General features: G+C 35.6%; 1 protein-coding gene across 6 annotated transcripts in view; it reads left to right on the forward strand.

Annotated features, from left to right (window-relative positions):
* HELQ (helicase, POLQ like) overlaps positions 1-22,421 on the forward strand; it is a 35,543-nt gene extending 13,122 nt beyond the window's left edge. For 4 of the 6 annotated variants that reach the window (XM_072405332.1, XM_072405329.1, XM_072405333.1 and 1 more), the window contains 10 exons: positions 1,209-1,448; positions 4,055-4,196; positions 5,053-5,157; positions 6,528-6,741; positions 6,823-6,980; positions 8,151-8,249; positions 9,678-9,851; positions 12,463-12,576; positions 12,852-12,986; positions 19,805-22,421. In XM_072405332.1, coding sequence (XP_072261433.1) covers positions 1,209-1,448; positions 4,055-4,196; positions 5,053-5,157; positions 6,528-6,741; positions 6,823-6,980; positions 8,151-8,249; positions 9,678-9,851; positions 12,463-12,576; positions 12,852-12,986; positions 19,805-19,921 — 1,498 coding nt within the window. In that variant the 3' untranslated portion in view covers positions 19,922-22,421. Of the gene's footprint in view, positions 1-1,208; positions 1,449-4,054; positions 4,197-5,052; positions 5,158-6,527; positions 6,742-6,822; positions 6,981-8,150; positions 8,250-9,677; positions 9,852-12,462; positions 12,577-12,851; positions 12,987-18,422; positions 18,697-19,804 lie in introns of those variants that run through there. The other 2 variants (XM_072405330.1, XM_072405334.1) reach the window with 2 other exon arrangements.
* The last annotated feature ends 660 nt before the right edge of the window (positions 22,422-23,081 follow it).

The raw sequence follows: 23,081 nt of genomic DNA on the forward strand, positions 1-23,081 counted from the left end.
CCAAAAATTGTGATACTGGGCCAGGGGGGCTGTAGACAACAGCAACAATGAGGGGTAATGGGCTAAAGAGACGGACAGAATGACTTCAAAAGAGGTGAAAATGGGAGAAGGTGGGCTAGGAAGGACTCTGTATGTACAGTTGGGTGAGAGAAGGAGACCCATACCACCCCCTTCTTTGTTGCCAGAAAGTTCAGAGATCTAGAAAGGAGAAGGTTGTGTATGGATGTTAATTTATTGCCAACAGATCGGGCATTTCATAGACTGCCAGCGAGAGGGGGTAAGGACTTATGGGTAGGGTCAATGGGGATGAGGTTAGGAGAAGGGAGAGTCTTGCTGAGAGTATATGGAAGGGGGAGGCTGTGTGAGGGGCCAGGGTTGAGTGAGATGTCACCAGAGAGTATCAGTAGAGAAAAAAGGTGCAGGAGCACTGACAGAGAAATAAGGAGTGTGAAGGAGCAGGGAGACAATGAGTTATCAGACTGGGGAGTACAGGGAGTAGTGCCAACAAAGAGAGAGCAGGGTGAATAATATATTTTTACAGATAACTGCAAAACATAGGCGTACATTAAACAATGTGGCAAACTGAAGTCCAAGAGAAGCAGTCCAGTAATATGGGTTCAAGTGAGGCTTGTAAACTTGCTGAGTTCCAGGACTGGGATATGATGATTCAGTCAAAGAGATGGTTTGATGAAACACCAGTTCAGAATGGCAGCAGTAGAGGTTGTGTTTGAGTCCAGGTGGATAAATCAGTCCAAAGGCAGGAGATGGGAGTGGCAGAGTAAAATAATATGCCCAAATCTGTTCCAATTCCTGTGTCAATTCCCTGGATGAATTCCCATTGCACTTTTAATTTGGCACTTAACATTTGGGCACCTGACCAGGGTACTAACATGACCTTGCCTGTTGAACCTCTGAACTGTCAAACAGGCAAGTTAGTGTACAAGGTTCAAGTATGTTCTTGTACATTAGCTAAAAGACCCCACAGGTTCACTTAAATGTTTTTTTTAATTGGATAAAAAAAATAAAACAATGGTAAGACTATAATTTCCTTTATACTTTAGAATTTACTGTACTATAAATTGGAAATTAATTCCGAACCATTTCAAACCTTTGTTTTATTATTTGATGAATTATTATGTTACCCAGCATGTCATAAGGTAATTTATAATACAAATGTCTCATTCTTTTTTTTCTTTGATATGTTTAAGAGAGTACTTGGGTCACAGAGAAGCTGAGAAGAAGATCCTGATTGATAATCTGAAGAACACTGGCAATGGCACATTGTGCTCTGTCCTGAAGAGAACGGTTCCCTTTGGCATCGCTTACCATCACAGTGGTCTGACAAGTGATGAAAGGAAGTTAGTGGAGGAAGCCTATTCAGCGGGCATCCTCTGCCTCCTTACATGTACTTCCACATTGGCAGCAGGAGTCAATCTGCCAGCCAGAAGGTCAGTTCAAAAACTTCTGAATATCTAAGAATAACAAACCAAATTAAACAAGTTGCATGCAGTGACTGGTACCATATATTTTCCCTGAACAAAGTTTAGTTATATATATATTATTTCTGTTAATTATCCCTGGAGTAAAAAATGCTTAAAGCTTATTTGTTTTAGGGTCACTTTCCTCTCTAGGGGCAGTTGACCAATCAGTTTTGTGATATTATTAACACTGATGATGTTATTAAATGAAACATGATATTATTAAATGAAAATTATTTAATATAGATTTGTAAATAAAATTTAAAGAATTGAGTGCTTTGAACAAGATACCCAACACACCCAACACTAAGTTACTTTGTCATAAGAGAGTATGAAGTATTGGCCTTCTTTTGGAAATTTAGTTATTTGACTTCAAAAATTTAGAATCTGACACTTTCATTATGTAAATGTGTTGGAAAAGTGTCAATATTGCTTATCAATATAGCTGTTAGAAGTCAGAGATCCACTGATCACAGAGAAAGCACTAAAGCCAAAGCATCAACATACAGTTGGATCCATAAATATTTGGACAGACAACTTTTTTCTAATTTTGGTTCTGTACGTTACAATTAATTTTAAAAGAAACACCTTAGATGCAGTTGAACTGCAGACTTTCTGCTTTAATTCAGTGGGTTGAAAAAAAAGATTGCATAAAAATTTGAGGAACTAAAGCCTTTTTTAACGCAATCACTTCATTTCAGGGACTCAAAAGTAACTGGACAAATTAAAAAGCTGAAAAAAATGTTCATTTCTAATACTTGGTTGAAAACCCTTTGCTGGCAATGACAGCCTGTAGTCTTGAACTCATGGACATCACCAGATGCTGGGTTTCCTCCTTTTTAATGCTCTGCCAGGCCTTTACTGCAGGGGCTTTCAGTTGCCGTTTGTTTGTGGGCCTTTCTGTCCGCATTTTAGTCTTCAACAAGTGAAATGCATGCTCGATTGGGTTCAGATCAGGTGACTGACTTGGCCATTCAAGAATATTCCACTTCTTTGCTTTAATAAACTCCTGGGTTGCTTTGGCTGTATGTTTTGGGTTATTGTCCATCTGTATTATGAAACGCCTCCCAACCAATGTGACTGCATTTAGCTGGATTTGAGCAGACAGTCTCTGAACACCTCAGAATAAATTCGGCTGCTTCTGTCCTGTGTCACATCATGGATAAACACTAGGGTCCCAGTGCCACTGGCAGCCATGCACGCCCAAGCCATCACACTGCCTCCGCCATGTTTTACAGATGATGTGGTATGCTTTGGATCATGAGCTGTTCCCAGCCTTCTCTTTACTTTCTTCTTGCCATCATTCTGGTAAAGGTTGATCTTGGTTTCATCTGTCCAAAGAAAGTTTTTCCAGAACTGTGTTGGCTTTTTCAGATGTTTTTTTTTAGCCAATCTAGCTTTTTTATTCTTGAGGCTTATGAGTGGCTTGTACCTTGCAGTGCACCCTCTGTATTTTCTTTCATGCAGTCTTCTCTTTATGGTAGACTTGGATATCGATACGTCTACTTCCTGGAGAGTGTCGTTCACTTGGTTGGCTGTTGTGAAGGGGTTTCTCTTCACCATGGAAATGATTCTGTGATCATCCACCACTGTTGTCTTCCGTGGACATCCAGGTCTTTTGGCGTTGCTGCGTTCACCAGTGCTTTGTTTCTTTCTCATGATGCACCAAACTGTAGATTTTGCCACTCCTAATATTGTAGCAATTTCTCGAATGGGTTTTTTTCTGTTTTTGCAGCTTAAGGATGGCTTGTTTCACCTGCATGGAGAGCTCCTTTGACCGCATGTTGTCTGTTCACAGAAAAATCTTCCACATATAAGCACACTCCCTCAAATCAACTCCAGGCCTTTTATCTGCTTAATTGATAATGACATAACAAAGGAATTGCCAACACCAGCCCATGAAATAGCCTTTGAGTCAATTGTCCAATTACTTTTGGACCCCTTGAAATAAAGTGATTGTGTTAAAAAAAAAAAAAAAAAAAAAGCTTTAGTTCCTCACATTTTTAGCAATCTTTTTGTTCAACCCACTGAATTAAAGCTGAAAGTCTGCATTTCAACTGTATCTAAGGTGTTTCATTTAAAATTAATTGTGGAAATGTACAGAACCAAAATTAGAAAAAGTTATATCTGTCTAAATATTTATGGACCTAACGGTAGCTGCCAGAAATGTAGTATTCTTGGAGACGTCAACAATGAATCTCCACATATGTTGCTAACAGTACGGTTCCTTTAAACACTGCTTTTTCTCATCTTTTTTTTTTTTTATAGCAAGGAACCAAATATGCATTGTTCTCATAGTAACCAGTTAGTATTACTTATATTTGCTTATATAAACCATCTAAATGCTATGAACATACACATTGGTGCTTTGCTTCATTGCTAAGCACTTTGTAGTTAGATCTCATTTTTAGGGCCATTCTTTTACCTTTTGCTTTTTTTTCTGGACAGAATCATAGAAGTAAGAATTAAATTGCAGAAATCCTGATCCCCTGTAAATAAATAAAGCCATGGACAGATATTATGTTTCTATATTATATATTTTTTTCTAGTAATCATATCATAGCTTCCTTCTGCAGAGTTATCTTACGAGCACCATATGTTGCCAGAGATTTCCTAAAACGGGCACAATATAAACAGATGATTGGCAGGGCTGGCCGAGCTGGAATTGACAGTGCCGGAGAGAGCATCCTTATTATACAGGACAAGGATAGACAAATGGTAATATGGATGTTAAAATGCAACATTTTCATAAGTCAATCGGAGCGACTTGGCTTTCTTTTTATTGGTTTTTAAAAATTAAATATAAATTTCATTTTTTTTTTTTTATCCAGAGATGACAGTAAATTGTAGGTTCATTTCTTACCCATTTTCAGTAATCTGGTGACTAGGGAACCCCAGTTCTTACCTGCTACTAATGCTGGAGATGAATTACTAGACTTACCTTCTGCAGTAGTCCTGCTGTCTGTTACACACAGAAAGCCTTATCTAAATCTAAGTACTTGCATGTTCATTGTAGCCATTAGTAAGACCCTTTACCTGAACACAGGAACTAAGAGTTAGAAAGAGTTGTTGTTGTACTTTAGTTGACAGATGCCACCATTTTATATGAAGCCTGATTCAGCAATGCAGATCTTCATATATCAGATGTTATAAAGCTTTAAAGTTTACCATAACAAATACAACATTCATATATGGCAGAGTATTTATTTTTTTCTTTTTTGAATGTACACATATGCATGTGCATGTATGAACATATCAAAAGAAAAAGTAATGAATCGATTTAAAATATGGTGTAACAAATCTGGACCAAAACCTGATTATGCTCTTAAACCATATATTCTATGGAAACAAACTATGATGTTCTGTGTTGAGGGTACTTTTGGTAGTACCAGTTAAAAGCTTTTTCCTTTAGATTTATTCCTTGCACATTCTCTAGATAAATTTTTTTTATATGCTAGTCATCCATATAAACAGAAAATGCTTGCTCGTAGTATTTCATTCTTTAAATTTGATTTCTTTTATATTTATGTATAGTTTTGCTTGTCTTTTATTTTCTATACTTTTTTTTTTTTAGGTTCAGGAATTGGTTAGCAAGCCACTGGAGAACTGTTACAGTAACCTCATGAATGATAACGGAAAGGGATTTCAAAGCTTACTGCTTTCACTAATAGGTCTGAAGGTAAAATATTCAGTAATTAATACTGAAGTAGCAAATAGTTAGTTGACATTGACGTTGACATTTTATTAGATTTTTATTCAATAAAATAGAAAATATGAATTGTACAAAATAAATGAATATGAACAGCAAAATACAGGTATAGTTTGAACATAATGAACACATCAGGTTACAGAGTGTCTTTTAAATAAACATCAAGTAAGCATGTTTCCAAAAATCCAAGCAGTCTCTGTAGTAATGCTTGACCCATCAAACAGAATAAGAGGTCACAGAAATAAAAAGTGGTTTGGGGGGGGCGGTGTCCACATCAGGAAGGAGATTGAACCGAGGAACAGTGAGCAATCCATGGATCCCAGGTAAGTTCAAAGGCATGTAGGGTATCTTTAATAGTACAAGTGAGTTTGACATTTACCATTATCCAATTTAGTTTAACTGTTAATGGGGTCATTGGTATTGATGGTGACTTCCCAGCATGGGCCAATGTGATTCTACCTGCCAGAGCCAGATAATTACAAAATGTCCTCATATATTTTGGCAATGGTATAACAATTTTGCTCAACAGGGCACTTTCCGGGCTAGGGGAAAGAGAAGTTTGTAACAACAGGGTGAGTTAACTGACCTTTTATCATTATATGGACAAAACATTCACAATTTGCCCGTTGCTGTCGAAGCTAGGAATTGGTAACATTTTTCTTTTGCTTAGGGACATTTGTTAAAGTGAGAATTCCACCTTACTTCTGATGGATTTTCTGATACTTCCTGTGGTGCTCACAGGCAAGTCACAAATCCTTATTGTAAGAGCAAAGACATCAGCCAAAGCTTTAATCTTTCTTCACTATTTTCAACACAAAAGTGGAAATTGGCTGCAGTTCCACTTAATTGCATTTGATTTTTACATGTAATACATGGCTTTTGAAACTTACATATAAAGTATTCCTTAATCGCCCTAGCGGCGGCCTAGAGTGTGACACACTCGGGGTAGCTTTAACCAAAAAAAAAACAAAAAAAAAACACCTTGTTCCTTCGCTGTCCCCCGGCATCCTGCTGGTCCCTGCTGTACTGACATCAGTACATGCGCCGGTGCGGCCGAGACTTAGCGGTGGGAAATTCAAATAATTTTGTATTTCATTCAATACAAAATAGCTGTATTGAATCCAATACAATGAAATCTTCATTAAATTTTCATGCAAAATATTGTACCGCTTTTTGAACGGAAATCTGGACTGAATTAGACCGCTAGGGGGGTTAATTAATATTATAATAAGTAATGCAGGTACAGGTATATGAATATGCAAATTAAATGTATTTTTTGAAATGAACAACATGAACACAATTGCAGATTTTATATGACTTTTGTGTTTTGGTTCTTTTAGATTGCAAGAACGGTTGAGGAAATCTACAGCTTTGCATGTTATACTTTATTTAGTGTACAACAAAAACATTTATGTAAAGATATATCACTGTGGGACATAACAAAGGAATCATTAGAGACCTTGGCAAGCAAAGGTCTAATATGCAGAAAAAGCCTCCCTGAGTCAGATCAGTTTGCATTTGATGTTACAAGACTAGGCCAAGCAACCTATAAAGGTAACCAATGTGGTGCTAAATATGGGCATTGCTTTAATAATAATAAATACAATTGCCTTTAATGTATATGTTATCCTGTAGGTTCCATTGACTTATCGTACAGTGATGTGCTGTACAGTGATCTTAGAAAAGGACTAGAAGGTCTTGTACTTCAGAGCCACCTTCATCTTCTATACTTGGTGACACCATATGATATGGTAGCACAATGCAACCCAGACTGGATGGTTTACTTTAGACAGGTAAAACATAACACATCTTAGGTTTGTATTTTGCGCCCTGTAAGAGACACAAGATTTTATACTGATCTACATATTTTCTTAGGTAAATCATACATATTAAATATTTCATTCATGATTATGCTAATACACTATACAAAATAATGGTCAGATCATAGCAAAATATACCAGATGTAATTAATAAAAACAGCCTTCCAAAAAATAGTGTTTAAAATGCCTAACATAAATTGCATTTGCCCTATCCTAATGCTTAAATTTATACACTTCAGAAAAATGTTACTTTTTTGTCCTAATACCTAATTGGAAATGGGAAATCACCAAAGTTGTCATCAGATAATATTTTAAGTGTAAATCTTTCAATGAAGTTATCTATTTTAATTGACTAAGACTAGATTTCCTCTCATTTTGTAGAGATTTCCTTTTACCTTTGTGATTTGGGAAAAAAAGTAAAGGCGAAATCTTGCCACTGGAACACAAAGAAAATTAACTATTTCTGACTGTACTAAAATCAAAATAAAAACATTCACATATACTTTATACTTTGCTGAATTAAATAATACAGAGCTGTAGTAGTCTGTGACTTTCTATCTGCATTATTTTTAATGTTGTAATATTCAAATAGAAAGATTTGTAGGTGTCCCTTGTAACACAAGAGTGCAGCAGCACAACTTTAGATACACTTCAAGAACCAAAATTATTACAAGAGTTATATATAGACATGTCTGTCACAGAAATGCATACAGTTTTGCAGGTGATATAGCTGATTCCAACATTCCTTTGATTAGTATCGAGTGCAAGCTTTGGAAGAGTTTGTCATGTTCAGAAATTATGTAGCACATTTGTTGCTATGTTCACTGAAAGATTATCTACATTTCTCCATATAAACATAGAGAAAACCTTCTCTGTATGTGAGATAAGGTTTACTGCTGACAGGTATAAAGGTGGTCCTCCAGTATGTGTTGTGTAGTAGGCAGCCTCACACAGCCCAAGGCATCTAATGTATTTAAATAATTTTAATAATAGTTTGCATATGTTCTTGATGTTTGAGAATATTATTTTTGTTATCACCTGTTATTGCATTGTTCTTGATATAAAATTTAGTATTAGGCATGATCTATATCATAAAACGTATTAAATATGTAAATAAAATTATTATTGCATTTTGTTTTTCAGTTTAATCAGCTTGATCCGGTGGATCAGAAAGTAGCAGGAAACGTAGGTGTGCCAGAAAGTTTTCTTGCTCGCAAAGTGTCAGGTCAAAGTGTGAAAAAGGTATTTTTTTGTATTTGGTTTTAGTAGCTCTCATATGGTTGTGAAGTATGAATTATTCATTCTCAGATTCAGTGTTCAGTTACTTTATAGTGTTCTTAACCTAATGTAATTTTTTTGTTTTTTCAAAACGTTTAGTAGCACTGTGCAAACAGATGGTAGTGTGATAACTGACTACTTATCTATATGTATACAGTACATGTTGCTAAAAAATGTTGGAGAACTTTATATTGGCACCAATTGTTTTTATTCACTGAATGTAAACTTGCATTCTTTTAATATCCTGAATGTAGGGATCGGATACTTCCAAATATATATTTTTTTCATAGTTCCAATCAATTTTACATGTACACTTCAATCTGGCTGCGTATTTTAAGGATGCCCTGTATAGACAGTTGTACTGTTAGAGCCCAAAAAATAGGATAATAAATGGGTAATATCCATTAGTACAATGCAAGTTTACAGAAAATCTGCTATCTAGTAAGTAAACCAAAGCACTGGACAGTACAAGGCTAAGGTTAGTCCAGACATTATAGTAGTAAGCCAGGTTTAAATAAAAAAAAAAAAAAAAAAAAAAAGACGTGCAAAGCAGTCTGTGAGTAGTATTACTATTGCAGTCTATGTTCTCTTTTGTCCCCCTGTATTCAAGAAAGAAAGTGTTTTCCAGGTTTAAGCTAGCAGACGCTGGGCCATTAGTTGGTTTTTGAGGTAATTTCCAAATATGCACAACATTTTTATATATATTTTGGCAGCTCGCTTGCCAAATAAAACTTCTCTAGCGGATAAATATCCATGGCTCCATAACCAATTCTTCTGTCATTACCCAGTCTTTTCTCTGGTTTTGAGTCTTTGACTATCATTGGCCAGGTCAGGAAGGCAAAACTATGTATCTACCCTTTAATTACTGTGTTACAGCTCAAAACTCTGCCAAGACTGTACATGGAGCTTCATTGTTGCAAAGCATGTCTGCTCAGGCCTCAGCATGGAGTAAATGTAGGAGAATAGCCTAAAATAAATGTCCTAGTAAAATATGGACACTACTACTACAAAAGGATTATGAATGTAACACAGAGTAGCACAGAGTAGGCTCCCTGCTTTTATGGGAGACAGAAGGAGGTCTGGTGGTTGTTCTTTCTCCGAACTCTTGGATATTCAAGGACATACATATAGGGACTAAAGAAAATAATGTGTCTTGTGACAATATGTTAAGAAATGTTTCAAGTGATGAGAGTTACTGAACCTCTACTTCGTTATCTGTAGTTGTAAATAGAATTTTTAATTTGGATTGTAAGGGATTCAGTTTCTAACCAGAGTGTTGCTAATAGACATTCTATGTTCCCAATAGGTTATTACATGGTATTCATTGAATGTTTTAGCAATGAAATGGTAGAACGTGATAAAACCCAGTGTGTTGTACTTTTCTGATTTTAGAATGCAGATGACAGAGCAGTAAAACGTCTTTACCTGTCCTTCATATTGTATGCTTTGATGAAAGATTTGGATATATGGTGTGTATCAGGAAAATTTAACATGCCTCGAGGATTTATTCAGAATCTTCTGAATTCATCTGCTTCTTTCTCCTCTTGTGTTCTACATTTTTGTGAGGTAAATTTGATAAAACTCTTTTTATGTCTTTTGATAAAAATAAATATAATATTGTAGTGATTGCATTGAATTAACTTTCCTAACGGCCTAATTCCTCGCAGCACAGGTTCAACAAGGTACTGAAAAAATGCCATAACCATGACATATATAGTCATGGTACTACCGGTCTGAACAAACTCCAAATACTAACTTCTTGACCGGTGTGTCACAGCAGAAATTAGGAACTTGGAGAACAAGTAAACGTACTATACATAAGTATATTACTAGAAGTATAAGTAAACCTTCCCATTCAATTCAGCATGCAAGCATTGTGGTTCCTTTATAATCCACTTGTGTTTCCCCCAAAATGCTTAGGCAAAGGCAGGGGTCCAACTCCAGTCCTCAACAGACAGAGTCCACCCACATTTCTAATATTTCATAACCACACTTAAAAAGGTTTATCAATTTAGGTTACAATGTATCAGAAAATCCCAGCCTGTATGTTTCAAAGACAGCAGTTAGATACTCCTCTGCTAAAAAGCATGATTAGGTTTAGTTTTCCTTTTTTTTTTTTTTTTTTTTTTTTTTTTTTAATAATGGAAACACAGGCCAGTGGAAAGTATGTGCACCTAAAAAATGTTAATCCCTGAAACCTCTTAAATTGGTATCTGTAACAAGCTGCATTTCGAAGCCCATTACCAAGGGCACTTAAAGTGTACAGACCTGGACAAATGTGTTGGTAACACTTCATAAAAATAGAAAGAATCCTGGAACCAAGATTTGACTCCTAATATAAATGAAGTTACCAGTAATGTCAGTGCACATTATTGCTAAGTAAAAGCATTTACCAACAGCAATTGTACATCTAAGAAATGTCACTCCTATTGGAGATCCTGTCACTTATTCCAGTCTAAAATTAAAAGTAACTCTTACAATTTATTTGATTCAAATTGTCATTGGTTTGCTGACTCAAATATGTTGTATGAGAGGACAAAAGAGGTTTGAGGCTCAGATTTTGGGTAAAATAAAGAGTTCATCTATATTTTTTTGGATAATAAATCAAAACATGATTCAAATCATTTATAGTGAAAAAATGTTTATAGATATATACCCTGGTTCTGTTCACCGGGGTATATATTCACAGACACTTCACAGACCAGGGTATTTTTGAAACTAGACAGAGTCTTCAAAAGAAAATGTGCATAAACTCCAACAGTTTTTATATTGCATACAATCCATTGTGTTTGAATGAACATACAAGTGGTGTGTGCAATTCAGTTGCAGGTGTAGCCACATTTTTTGCAGAGTATGAAGTATCTGAGAAACATGCAGGTTTGCTGTATCTTTATTCACCCTTTGTCATTCCAAGTGGGGATCAAATTCATCCATCAATTGGCAATTACTTTGGCACCCATTATTATTGATGTTTTAATTTGTTTGTAGATGTCTGGTTTCAAATCAGGGCTCACAATAAGCCACTTTTTTGGTTGTTTTACCTGTGTGGTTTAGGCGATTATCCTCATGGAGGATCCATGACTGGCAACTGAGACAAAGCTTTCTAAAAGTGAGCAGCATGTTACACTCCCAAGATAGGCAGAGATTTCATTGTTTCTGCATAGACTCAAGGCATCATATGCAACAAAGCAGTCCCAAAACATAAACAAGCCTCCTCTTTATGTTTCACAGTACGTATGGAGTTCTTGCTTTTGGAAGACTTTTTTCCAACATACATACTATGCCATTCATAGACTGCTGCAACTTGCCATATAACTTTATTTTGTCCCATCTGTCCAAAGAACATTCTTCCAGAAGAACTAGGATTTGTAAATATGTATTTTAGAAAGGTCCAGTATGGCCTTTTTATTTTTATCTATCTATCTGTTATTCATCTACCATTCCCACTCTCCTTCTGCCCATTTTGGGGTCAATTTTTGCAAGAATGTTGGCCACAGTCCCATGGACTTCAAACTTTTCAATATTTGCAACTGTGAGATTGCCTATAATTTTCTTTTTGCTTTCTTTAGACTGCTTTTCCCCTTTCCTTTATTTTGTTCATGTTCATTTTAAACACATTATTGTGATTTATTTTTCCATTAAAATAGCCTGAATGCCTGCATGATTTGTTAGACGTGTGATACTTACTAACAAAAGATACTAACAACTAGTTAATAAAAGACACTAAATTATCCACTAGATTCTTTCCAGAATGTCCAGAACATTTAAGAATATATTTGTAGAATAATTGCTTGACTGAGGCCAATATTCTAAAGCTTTTCAACAGGATCAAGAAATCTTTTCAAGCACCATGCGTAGTGGTGCACCACTGGTGCAATGATGTAAGGTAGAAATGGAGGCCATTCTGGGGATATCTATATTTCAAGGATAATATCTAAATTAGAGTTCTGCTTTGGGTCATCCAAATCTGGAAAATATTTTGTATTATATTATTCTGTAGAAGAACAAGCCATGGTTTTCTGCTGCTGCCATGCCTCATGCTCTGATTTTTATTTTTTTATTTTATCTTTAAAATCTTTATTCAGATTGTATATAATGTATTTTGAAATATCCAAAGAACAATGATTCTCTCCTTTCAATTTATTGTTATTAAAAAAACATTTTCTGCTTAATAAAGGAGCTGGAAGAATTCTGGGCATATAAAGCTCTTCTTCAGGACGTTACCAAAAAACTGAGTTATTGTGTAAAAGCAGAGCTGATACCCTTAATGGAAGTGGCCGGTGTTTTGGAGGCAAGTAAAAGATATTTTTGCATTAAGCGGTCACTAGTATATATCAGTTTTTTTGAGCTTGCACATTAAGACCCATTTAATTTCTGCTAGCATTTTAATGTCTGCTGTAAAAACAGGTATACTTTGAATTGTATATATCATAATAATTTTGATGTATTTTAAATTTTATTAGAATGTATTTTTCTTTAAATGAATCCAAGTGGTCCCTTTTGCATGTCATTTATTATTACATATATTCTTCCAGTATCATGTATTTTTATTTTTTCTCTTCATAGGCTCGGGCCAAACAGCTTTACAATGCAGGTTATACCACGCTTGCACATCTGGCTAATGCTGATCCACAAGTGATGGTTAAGGCCATCGAACATTTGTCAAAACGTCAGGCAAACCAGATTATTAGCTCTGCCAAGGTGAGAATTATTATGTATACTTAGACATAAAGGGGCTCTTGGTGAAAATAGAGAAATCACAAATCATAGTTTTTTTTTTTTTTTTTTTTTGTATGTGTTCCCTAAATATTATATGGCAAAGATATATATAGATGACCTCCTCTTATTCTGGTTAGGGTAAAGATCTCCATGTCTGTTTCAACCTACTTCAAAATAACCTGTATAACCATTTATTTAATCATTTACTATGAATCATAACCACACTCGTATAGCGTTTTTGGATCTCTATATTCTTAAATATGATAATCGTATCTCTACAACCCTCTACAGAAAGGAAACTGCTGGTAACACTATCTTACATGCTTCCAGCTCATACCCTGACTCTCTCATAAAAAGCATATCATATAGTCAATACCTACGACGTAAAAGAAATTGTTCTACACAAACAGACTATATTAAAGAAGCAAAACTACTCCAATCAGAATACTCAAGAGGGGATACTCCAAGAAGTTCCTTAAAAAGGCATACCAGAAAGCAGGGACCAAAACCAGAGAATAACTACTTTTCAAAACTAACTCTGACACTAAAGAGGATGCAGCCAAAACCAGAATTATTACCAAATACAACACGAAACATAATCTACTTCGACAAATCTGCCAAAAACACTGGAATATCTTAAGTGATGATCCGTCTCTATCAAAATATGTGGGTAACAAACCTTAATTTGTTTTCAGAAGAGCACCCTCCAAGGGACCAAATGGTTCGTAGTCATCTAACCATCACGCCATATAATAATGCGACTACTGTAGCGAGGATTTGTACAGGCCATTCATTTACACGCAAGACAGTGTGGTCAGAGGTTGTGCACTGCTCTATGTAGTGAATAAGCAAAGGTAATTTTTCTACCCAGGTATTTTCTTTCTTTCAGATCATGTCTGGCTCTGCTGTTTCTCGTCATAAGTGTCTAAACAACCCTAATTCATTTTGTTATACCTGTGGCAGTTTCACCATTCCCAGTCAAAGGGCAAGCATCAGCACATTTGTAGAACAAGCCTATTTGACATATTTCAAAGGTAGACTTGGTGATCAAGATAAGTCTTGGACCCCTCATAAGGTGTGTTAACAGTGTGTCGAGGGTTTACGGATGTGAACAAAGTAAACACGTGAAAAGATGACATTTGGTATACCAATGGTTTGGCGAGAGCCAGGAGATTATTTCAGTGACTGTTAGTTTTGTATAGTGAAAACTTTAGGATATAACAAGAAAAATAAGTGTAACATAGAGTATCCTAGTCTACCATTCGGCTGTACGCCCATTACACAACCCTTCCTTGAAGAACATGATTATGGTGATGAACTAGGTGACAACAGTGATTAGGAGCTTGAAATTGAAGAGGACTCTGTAAGGAATTTCATCAGCATGAGTTGAGTGATTTGGGACTATCGAAGAAGGCTTCAGAACTCCTAGCATCAAGACTGCGTGAAAAAAACTTACATGAAAAAGGAACAAAGGTATCGTACTTTGGATCCAGAGAATCCCGAGTGTGACTCGGGGTGGCTTTTACATCCAAAAAGCGGTAATCCCGAGTCATACTCAGAATTTGCTATTGCTGCTGGGATCTGCAGTGAGATGTGAAGCACAATGCCAAAGTCCTGCATTGTGCTTTGCATCTCCCTCTGGAGATGCAGAGCAGCAGCAGCGTCGGGGTGAGGCGGGCGGGACATCCCCACTCACATCACCCGGGAGGATGAGTCATCTTCCGGGTGATGTGAGTGGTGATGTATTGGGGGGTGTGTCTGGGAGGGAAATTCAAAAGCAGATTACAATGTAATCTGCTTTTAAATGGTTTTTACAGTACAAAAACACCACACAACATGAAATAAAAATAAAAGTACATTTTTAATTTTATATTTTATTTTTAGATTACATTGTCTAATATATCATTATTTTTTAAAATTATTATTTATATTTATGTATTATATTATAATTTATGATTATAATATAATAAATAAATATAATTATCATACCCGGGAGTTAATCCTAAGAATTACAAGCCCACAATATAAACAAAAATTTCTATGCAAAAAAAGGATCACTTTTTGCATCAAAAAACTCACAGAATTAGAACGCTAGGGGGGTTAATGAAGGAATTGGGAATTCCAATCTATAACTCAACTGAATGGCGACTATTCATCGATAGCTCAAAGCGGAGATTAAAGTGTGTCCTCCTTCACAATGGCCATATTTTTGGGTCAGTCCCAAATGGTCATTCAGTTTCTCTTTGTAAAGGATATGCAGACATAAAGAGTCATTGAGTTGTTGCAATATAACCAACAGAATTGGGTCATCTGTGTTGACCCTAAAATGGTATGCTTCCTTTTTGGTCAGCAACACGGATACACCAAGTATCCCTGTTATCTGTGCATGTGGGACAGCAGAGCTCATGAGAGGCATTGGGTGGAAAGGAATTGGCCTCCAAGTTCTTCCCTAAAACCAGGTGATCCAAACATTCTACGTGAGCCACTTGTTGATAGAAAGAATATTATATTCCCGCCTCTGCACATGAAACTGTGTTTGATGAAGCGGTTCGTTAAAGCTTTGCCAACTGAAGGAGACTGTTTCAAGTACCTAAGTTTGGCATTTCCTAGTCTGTCATTTGAAAAAATAAAGACCGGTGTGTTTGATGGTCCACAGATTTCGGCAGCTCATTGCCAAGGACTTTCTTGAAAACACACAAGCAAATAATTACACCAAAAGTGTCCAGAAACTCTTGGAGAGCTACAAAATGCTTGGTTGCAAAATGAACATCAAGGTGCATTTTCTGCATAGCTATCTTTCTATCTTCCCGGAAAACTTGGTGCAGTCAGTGATAAGAAAGGTGAATGATTCCACCAAGATTTGAAGGTCATGGAAGGATGGTATCAGGGTGGATGGAATGTACATATGATGGCTGACTATTGTTGGAGCATCCGTCGGCATTGTCTTAACACTGATTACTCCAGGAAAAGCTATAAGCGTAAATTTTTACCTTAACCGCTTACCTGAATAATTTTCAAATAAGAGTAACAAAAAAACCTTTGTATAAATAAGACATTTAAATAAACAGCACATTCATGTTATTATTTAATTATTTTTTCATTGTATGTAAAATGTTTGTTTTTTGGAATGTTGTATATGGAATGTTGTATCGCAAAAACTGGATGTAATAGCAAAAAACTGGGGTAATTTCTGGAATCACTACCCAAATATTTGTAAAAAAAACAAGTGTAAGATCTAACTCAACAAAAAATTTGTTCTACAGTATTAGTAATCTACAAGCTACCAAAGCACCAGGCCTTAATGATATGGTTAGCTTCAAACCTTTCCCGCACACCACATAATCTACATCTGTACATTATCCCCAACACAAACATTATATTCATCTATACTAATAAATTCTTGCATACTCCATTTGCTTATAACATTCAACCAGACATATTAATTTAATCATTATCACCACTTTCAGGTAGAGTTACTACTCCACATATAATTTATGTCATTGCCTGTACGATACCTATATGGTGATAGATACCTGAATGGTGATAGATTCATGTGAACAGTATCAGTGGTATCTTGACTATCTCAATCACCTAATTTATGTTCCCATTAATTAAATATTTATTTATATAAATGACCATATAATATGACCATGTTAACATTGTATATGCACTTTATTCTCAATATATTCTATGATTGATATACGAATATTCTGTACCAAATACATTACATGTACTCAACCTAATTATTCTCTATAAAATAAGTGTATAAGATTATTGCATTCTGTGATACACTTGGTTACTGTACATATACTTCCCCATTATTGGGTTTTTTACTTTATTACCATTACCAAAAGTATTTATTACCATTATGTATACAATATATAGGAGCAATAATTACTTTAATAAGTCTGTTCGAGCCAGTTTAATACCATGTTTACACAATTTGTATCATAACCCCCCTGGCGTTTTAATTCTGTCCATATTTTTACGCCAAACATTGTTTTTGCATGGAAATTTATTTTACATTGTAGGCTTATAATTCTTAGGCATAACTCAAAAATATGTCTAATATTTAATAAATTTAATAATAAACTTTAAAAAAAAATCTGTTAAAACAAGGGTGCATAAAAATATTTTGGTAAACTATATATGTACTTTATAGCAACTAAAATCCCCTTAGTTTTAATTTTACACTAGATATTTCCTCTCATATATATTTTCCTAGTTATACTGCCTCTATCTACTCTGCTGTTATTCTTGCATGCCCCTTCGAGCTGAGAGCCGTGTCCTGCGCTGTGTGGGGGCGCCTGTGAGACACAGATGCACGCTCCCCACTCTTGTCTTGGCATCCGATCAGGGCGGAAGTGTTCTTCTGCCCTTTAATGCGCACGGGCAGTACAAATTTCTGGACGCCACACACCACCCAACATTTCCCTTGCTGCATGTATTACGTTACAGCACCACTACCTGTCGCTTCATAATCATCTCTAACTCAAGGTAGGCTTCATTTACTATCTGGCCAATATTTATTATGACTTTTAAGGTTTGCTGTATTTCAATACCTTTTGGCACCTTAATTTTCAGCTTATCAATCTTTTTTTCCCAGTTTACAAGCGATACACTCATATCCCTTACATTGATCCCTATTGTTTGTTATAAGTACATACCCAACTGTGAGAAACATTACCTCCTCTATACTATTCATATGTGAATTATGTACTATCACCATGTGCAATATTCAACACACTTTCAATGTCATGGTTTTTCTACATATGATGCAAAAAGTGATGTATTGTTTTTTTTTGGTTCAAATGGTTACATTGTTGATATGTCCTAATTACTATCACATTTATTTAATTTATACCTTCATTAATTGCAATATTTTTTTTGGGCGATGCCAGCACTACTGTAATTTATTATTGATACACAGTTCTACTTGTTCAATACCTCTACACAAAGTTTATCTCAATGACCTTATCTGATGTGATGTTAGTGAGTTGCAACTTTCTGCGGTTGTAACCTTACCCTACATTCCTAGAACAATTTGACACAACCATACCCTTAGCTACTTGTTAGTATAATATATAGAAATATCCCTAAATATATATGTCTTATTGATATGCTATCTACACCATAACCTCTTTTGATGTATATATTGATTGTATAACTCTCCAACATCGGTTACCATTTTTACCATACTTCCAGTTCTTTAATCTAATTAACAATGTTATACCAGTTTTTGGTACATTAAGGTTATGGGCAACCCTCCAAAAAAAGATCATTACCTGTATTCATAGCCATATTCTAGTATCTTTGAAGAAACAAATTGTGAATGCAAAGAAACATTTTTATTTTTATTATACCATTATGATCATTACTGTATCTGAATGTTTACACATATGTTATTTTCATATGCAGTTACTTTTTGCGGCTTACCAGTCCCCTGAGGAAGCCAATACAGGCGAAACGTGTTGGGATGCTCTACCATGCTCCTAATGATTGTAAAGTGTACTTCTTCAGGGATTATTATTGTCTAGAATACCGGTCCCAAATCTTCCCCCTTTCAGCTGTGCTGAAGGGATGGGACTTCATTGACTGATTGTTTCATATTTTATCAATATGTATTCAATGTATGTTATATGACTGACAATATAACCTACTTACAATACACCTTATTTAATTTACCTTTAAACCTCAGATTTTCTTGTCTTCATTTCAGGGGTAGGCATGACAAATTATTTTTGAATTTTGTTTAAGGACTGGTAGTTTCCAATCTATCCTTCTCTCCCATATTGACTCCATAAATATTCATATATTTAAAACTGAAATTTACAATAAAATAAACAATTAAGATTGTATTATTCAGTCAGCTGAGTTCAGTGTGTCAGAATGAGGCTTGTATGAGTAAATGCACTTTGTGCTCCGCTGTTTTAGGTGTAAAGCTTTATTAAATTCTCCTAAATACCTTAGTCATTTTAGATTGTCCTTGAACAAGGATAGCTGATCAGTGGACCATGGAGTGCAGGATTTTACCGGGTTGCATTCCTGGCTTCAAAATTTGTGAATCACAGAACCTGAACATACATGGTTTCATTGGTGTCAATAAAGTATCATTAAGAAATTCATGTCTCTGTACTTGTTCCAGGTCACCAATTCAGAAAACACTGAAGCCAATGCAATACCATGATAGCCTAGCAACTAGAAGTCACTAAGAGTATGGTCAGCAATGGATGCCTTCATTATTTTTTCATGACAGGCATACATTAAAAGTAAATTACAGGTAATTCCATTGACACTACTGGAAGTAGTCTGCCTTTAAGTAGAACTTAGGGGACAAATACTTGTGAACAGAGCAGCATTCGGAGGTGCAGGCATCATGAGAGGTAAGTATTCATTGTCTTTTACAGGTAGCAGCAATTTTAACAAATTTGTTCGACAGCAGGGTCAGTTTAATAAATACATAACTAAATTTACTATTTTTTTTAATATATAACACTGCACTAGAATAAAGAAGTCAAAGTGAGACTAAAAAGTGGCAAAACAGTGTAGCAGCTGTACATATAGATCAGGGGTCGCCATACTCCGGCCTTTAGGCCAGATACGGCCTAGCCAGTAGTTCATTCCGGCCTAACGCCCCCTTGCCAATCCAGCCCAATGCTGGCTGGCAACCCGCCTTCCCCTGATATAGATGGTAACTGTAAGCGCTAGATAGATGGTATCTGTTAAGTAATATTCCACGCAGTAATATCCTCATTGGTGTAAATAATGTAAAATAATCTGGTATTTGCTTCTGTCTAAAGATGTTGCTTAATGAGAAGGCTGAAGCTCTCCAAGAGGAGGTGGAAGAACTTCTTCGTTTCCCGGAAGATCTCCCAACACTTATCACAGAGACAGAAAATGTTCAGAAAAATGAATAAATGTATCACTGGACATATTTTTTATTCTATATTGACACCCCTGATTATATGAACTCGTAGACTGTAATAAATCAAATCTACTTTATTTTTTTTAAAAAAACTTTGTGCATTCATGTGATTCTCATTTTCATTACATGTCTAAAAATGGTGTACAAGTTGGTAAGTCATCCAAAGGAAGTTTCAGTTGTTATTGTATGTATGTGTGTATATGTATATGTATATATATGTGTGCGTGTGTATAATACACACACCCTTTTTCTGTAGTGTTGAGGTAAGACCTATGGCATCACAAGTCCTCCTTCTTTTTCACTAATGGCAGTAAGCAGTTCTTCCTCCTAGACAGCACTACCATATGATGATGCATTTTACGATGATGCATGATGCATTTTACAACCCATAAGACTGATGTTGGATTAAAGAGTGGAGGTAATCATTACAGCCAGAGATTTTTTTTTATTTTTACAGTGTGGGGTCCTTATTTTTTAACCATCTGGGCTGTTACCCCGAGCCTGGTTCGGGGTAGGAAAACTTGCTGAAAGCGTTCACCCCGAACCAGGTTCGGGGTAGTTAAAAATAGAAACAAGCGATACAGTACAATCTGATTGTCATACAACATTGTATGACAATCGGATTACAACTGAACAAAAACACTTACCTTGTCCCCGCAGCTCCTCCAGAGACATCCGTCCTCTTCTCCCGGCGTGTGCACTGACGATCCCCGGGGTTTCCCGGTGACGTCGGTGCAGGTGGAAAGCAGGTCGGGAAATTTAAATAATTTTGTATTGGATTCAATACAAAAAAGCTGTAATGAGTTCAATACAAAGAAATCTTTGTATTGAATGGTATTGAATTTTTTTAAGTTTATTATTAAATTTATTACATTTTGGACATATTTCGGTGACTTATGCCTAAGAATTATTGCCTACAATCTAAAATAAATTTCCATGCAAAAAATGTAACGCTTTTTGCATGGAAGTAGGGAAAGAATTAGAACACTCAGCATTCGCGTACGCGTCCCTCTGCAATTCCTGATGATGTAACTGCATACGCCCGTTGACGGGGGTTGTAGTGGGAAATTCAAATATTCTGTATTGGATTCAATACAAAGTCCTGTATCCAATGCAATACAAAATAATACAAAATATATTTATGTGGTTTTGCCTATAGGTATGTGACGTTGGACTCTGTTTTAAAATTTACCACATATATTACCATAAAGTATACTGAATTATTGCATTTTCAGTATTTTTTATTTATTTGTGCATTCTTGTTTAAGCTGAATTTTGTTTTTTTATTTAATTTTATTATTAGTCTTTTTTTTTTTTTTTTTTTTTTACATGATTGTGTGTTTCAAACTATTTTATTCAGATATCTTCTAGGCCCTTGTTTGGACATATTTCTGTAAGCTACAGGTCTACAATTTAAAAAAAACATTTCATGAAAAACAGTGTACCGCTTTTGGTACAGAAATCTAGACATCAGTAAAACGCCCAGGAGGTTAAAGAATGTGGAAGTTTAGTAGTTCTATGTAGACCATTGTTGCATGGTTTGGTTATTTTGTTTAATACATAAATGTGTCATTTATACCTTTACTTTTTAAATGCATATGAGATTCACTTTTGATTTAAAACCGGGAACCACATTTTGGGCCTGATTTATTAAAGCTCTCCAAGGCTGGAGAAGATACACTTTCATTAGTGAAGCTGGGTGATCCAGCAAACCTGGAATGGATTTGAACGGTCTGGAAGCACTGACTTTCCCTGGAGAAACAAAAATTTCATGACGGCCCGTAACTCCAACAACGTAAAACTTGCTTGTGCCTTTGCCATCACAGCTTCTCACTAAAAGAAAAGACTTTTAAGAATTTTTTAAGAAAAGTTTTAATAATCGCAAATTATATTTGCACATTTACATACTAAGATATTAGGCTGTCATGTGCTCCCACACTCATTTTTCTATTTCATCTGGAAGGGGGCAAAGCCAGGAACTTCTCAGCACTTGCTTGCTATGGCTGAGTACTGGCTCTGAGGGTAAATGTTTTAGTGTCATGTTCGGAATAGGTCAAAAGTTAGAAGCTGTGTGAAGCAGATTTTACAGATTCCACTCCCCCTTCCCCCTACTTTGTAATGAACTACAGCTGTTTATCTTTCAAAACGTGCAGACTAAACTGTAAAGTAGAGTTCAGGAAATTTCCCAAACTTTAATTTACTGACTACAGCCTGCTTTGGGAAATTCCCAATATCTATTATCTCAACAACCAATATGTACATGGTATGTAGTGATGCTAATTACTTTAATAACAATTAGGTTAAGTCTACACAAAACATATTTCTGCCAGATTTTGGATAGTAGACTAGTTTATAGAGTTCATAGACTAATCCTTTTCTAAATTTTGTATCCAGATCCCTAATTATATCCTGACAAAAGATAAATACTCAATTTCTAAGACATGGTTTTTTTTCATCCCTGGGCTATAAAATAAAACACTCCCTGACCCTTTCATTGCCTTCTTGCCCCTCTTTTGTTTATTTTATTCTCTCTATTTTGAATAACTTAATTTTTTTTTATGTCTGATTTCTAGGAGCTACAGTATAAGGTATTGTTTAGTACACTGTTTTTTTTAATATAAGCTTATCATTTTTTACATGCTATTAGCTATTACATGATCAAGAACAACTCTGACTAGTTCCTAATCATAAGTTGTTGATAGGCAGGGTTGGGGACCAATAACAACATGGAGTATCAGCTGCTGGTTCTCAAAGGGAAGAACATAAATCATTATATCATCAGCATGGCCCATTCTACTGAGGAAGGTAATTAGATTGCTTATTACCAGTAGCATGTCTTAAATTGAAAAGCATTCAGTAAAAACTTTAAAACCAAAAGCATTAAGCTAAAACATAATAATACTGAATATTTCATTAAAGTAACACCTTTGTCTCCCACATATGCATTGTAGTGTGCTATGTGTGGGTCTGCTTAGCTACCACCCAGTGAGAGTGCCCATATTCTCTGAAAGCACCTGAGCCTCAGAACAGGACCATGCATTATTAAAAACTTGAAAAACGAGGGGAGGCTTTAAGGGAAGAGTCAGTGGGATATAATAATATATGTATTGTCCCTTCAATGGGATATTTGCCAACCCTAGGAGATTTTCAAC

The sequence above is a fragment of the Pyxicephalus adspersus genome, chromosome 3, assembly GCF_032062135.1.
Source record: "Pyxicephalus adspersus chromosome 3, UCB_Pads_2.0, whole genome shotgun sequence".
NCBI lineage: Eukaryota > Metazoa > Chordata > Amphibia > Anura > Pyxicephalidae > Pyxicephalus > Pyxicephalus adspersus.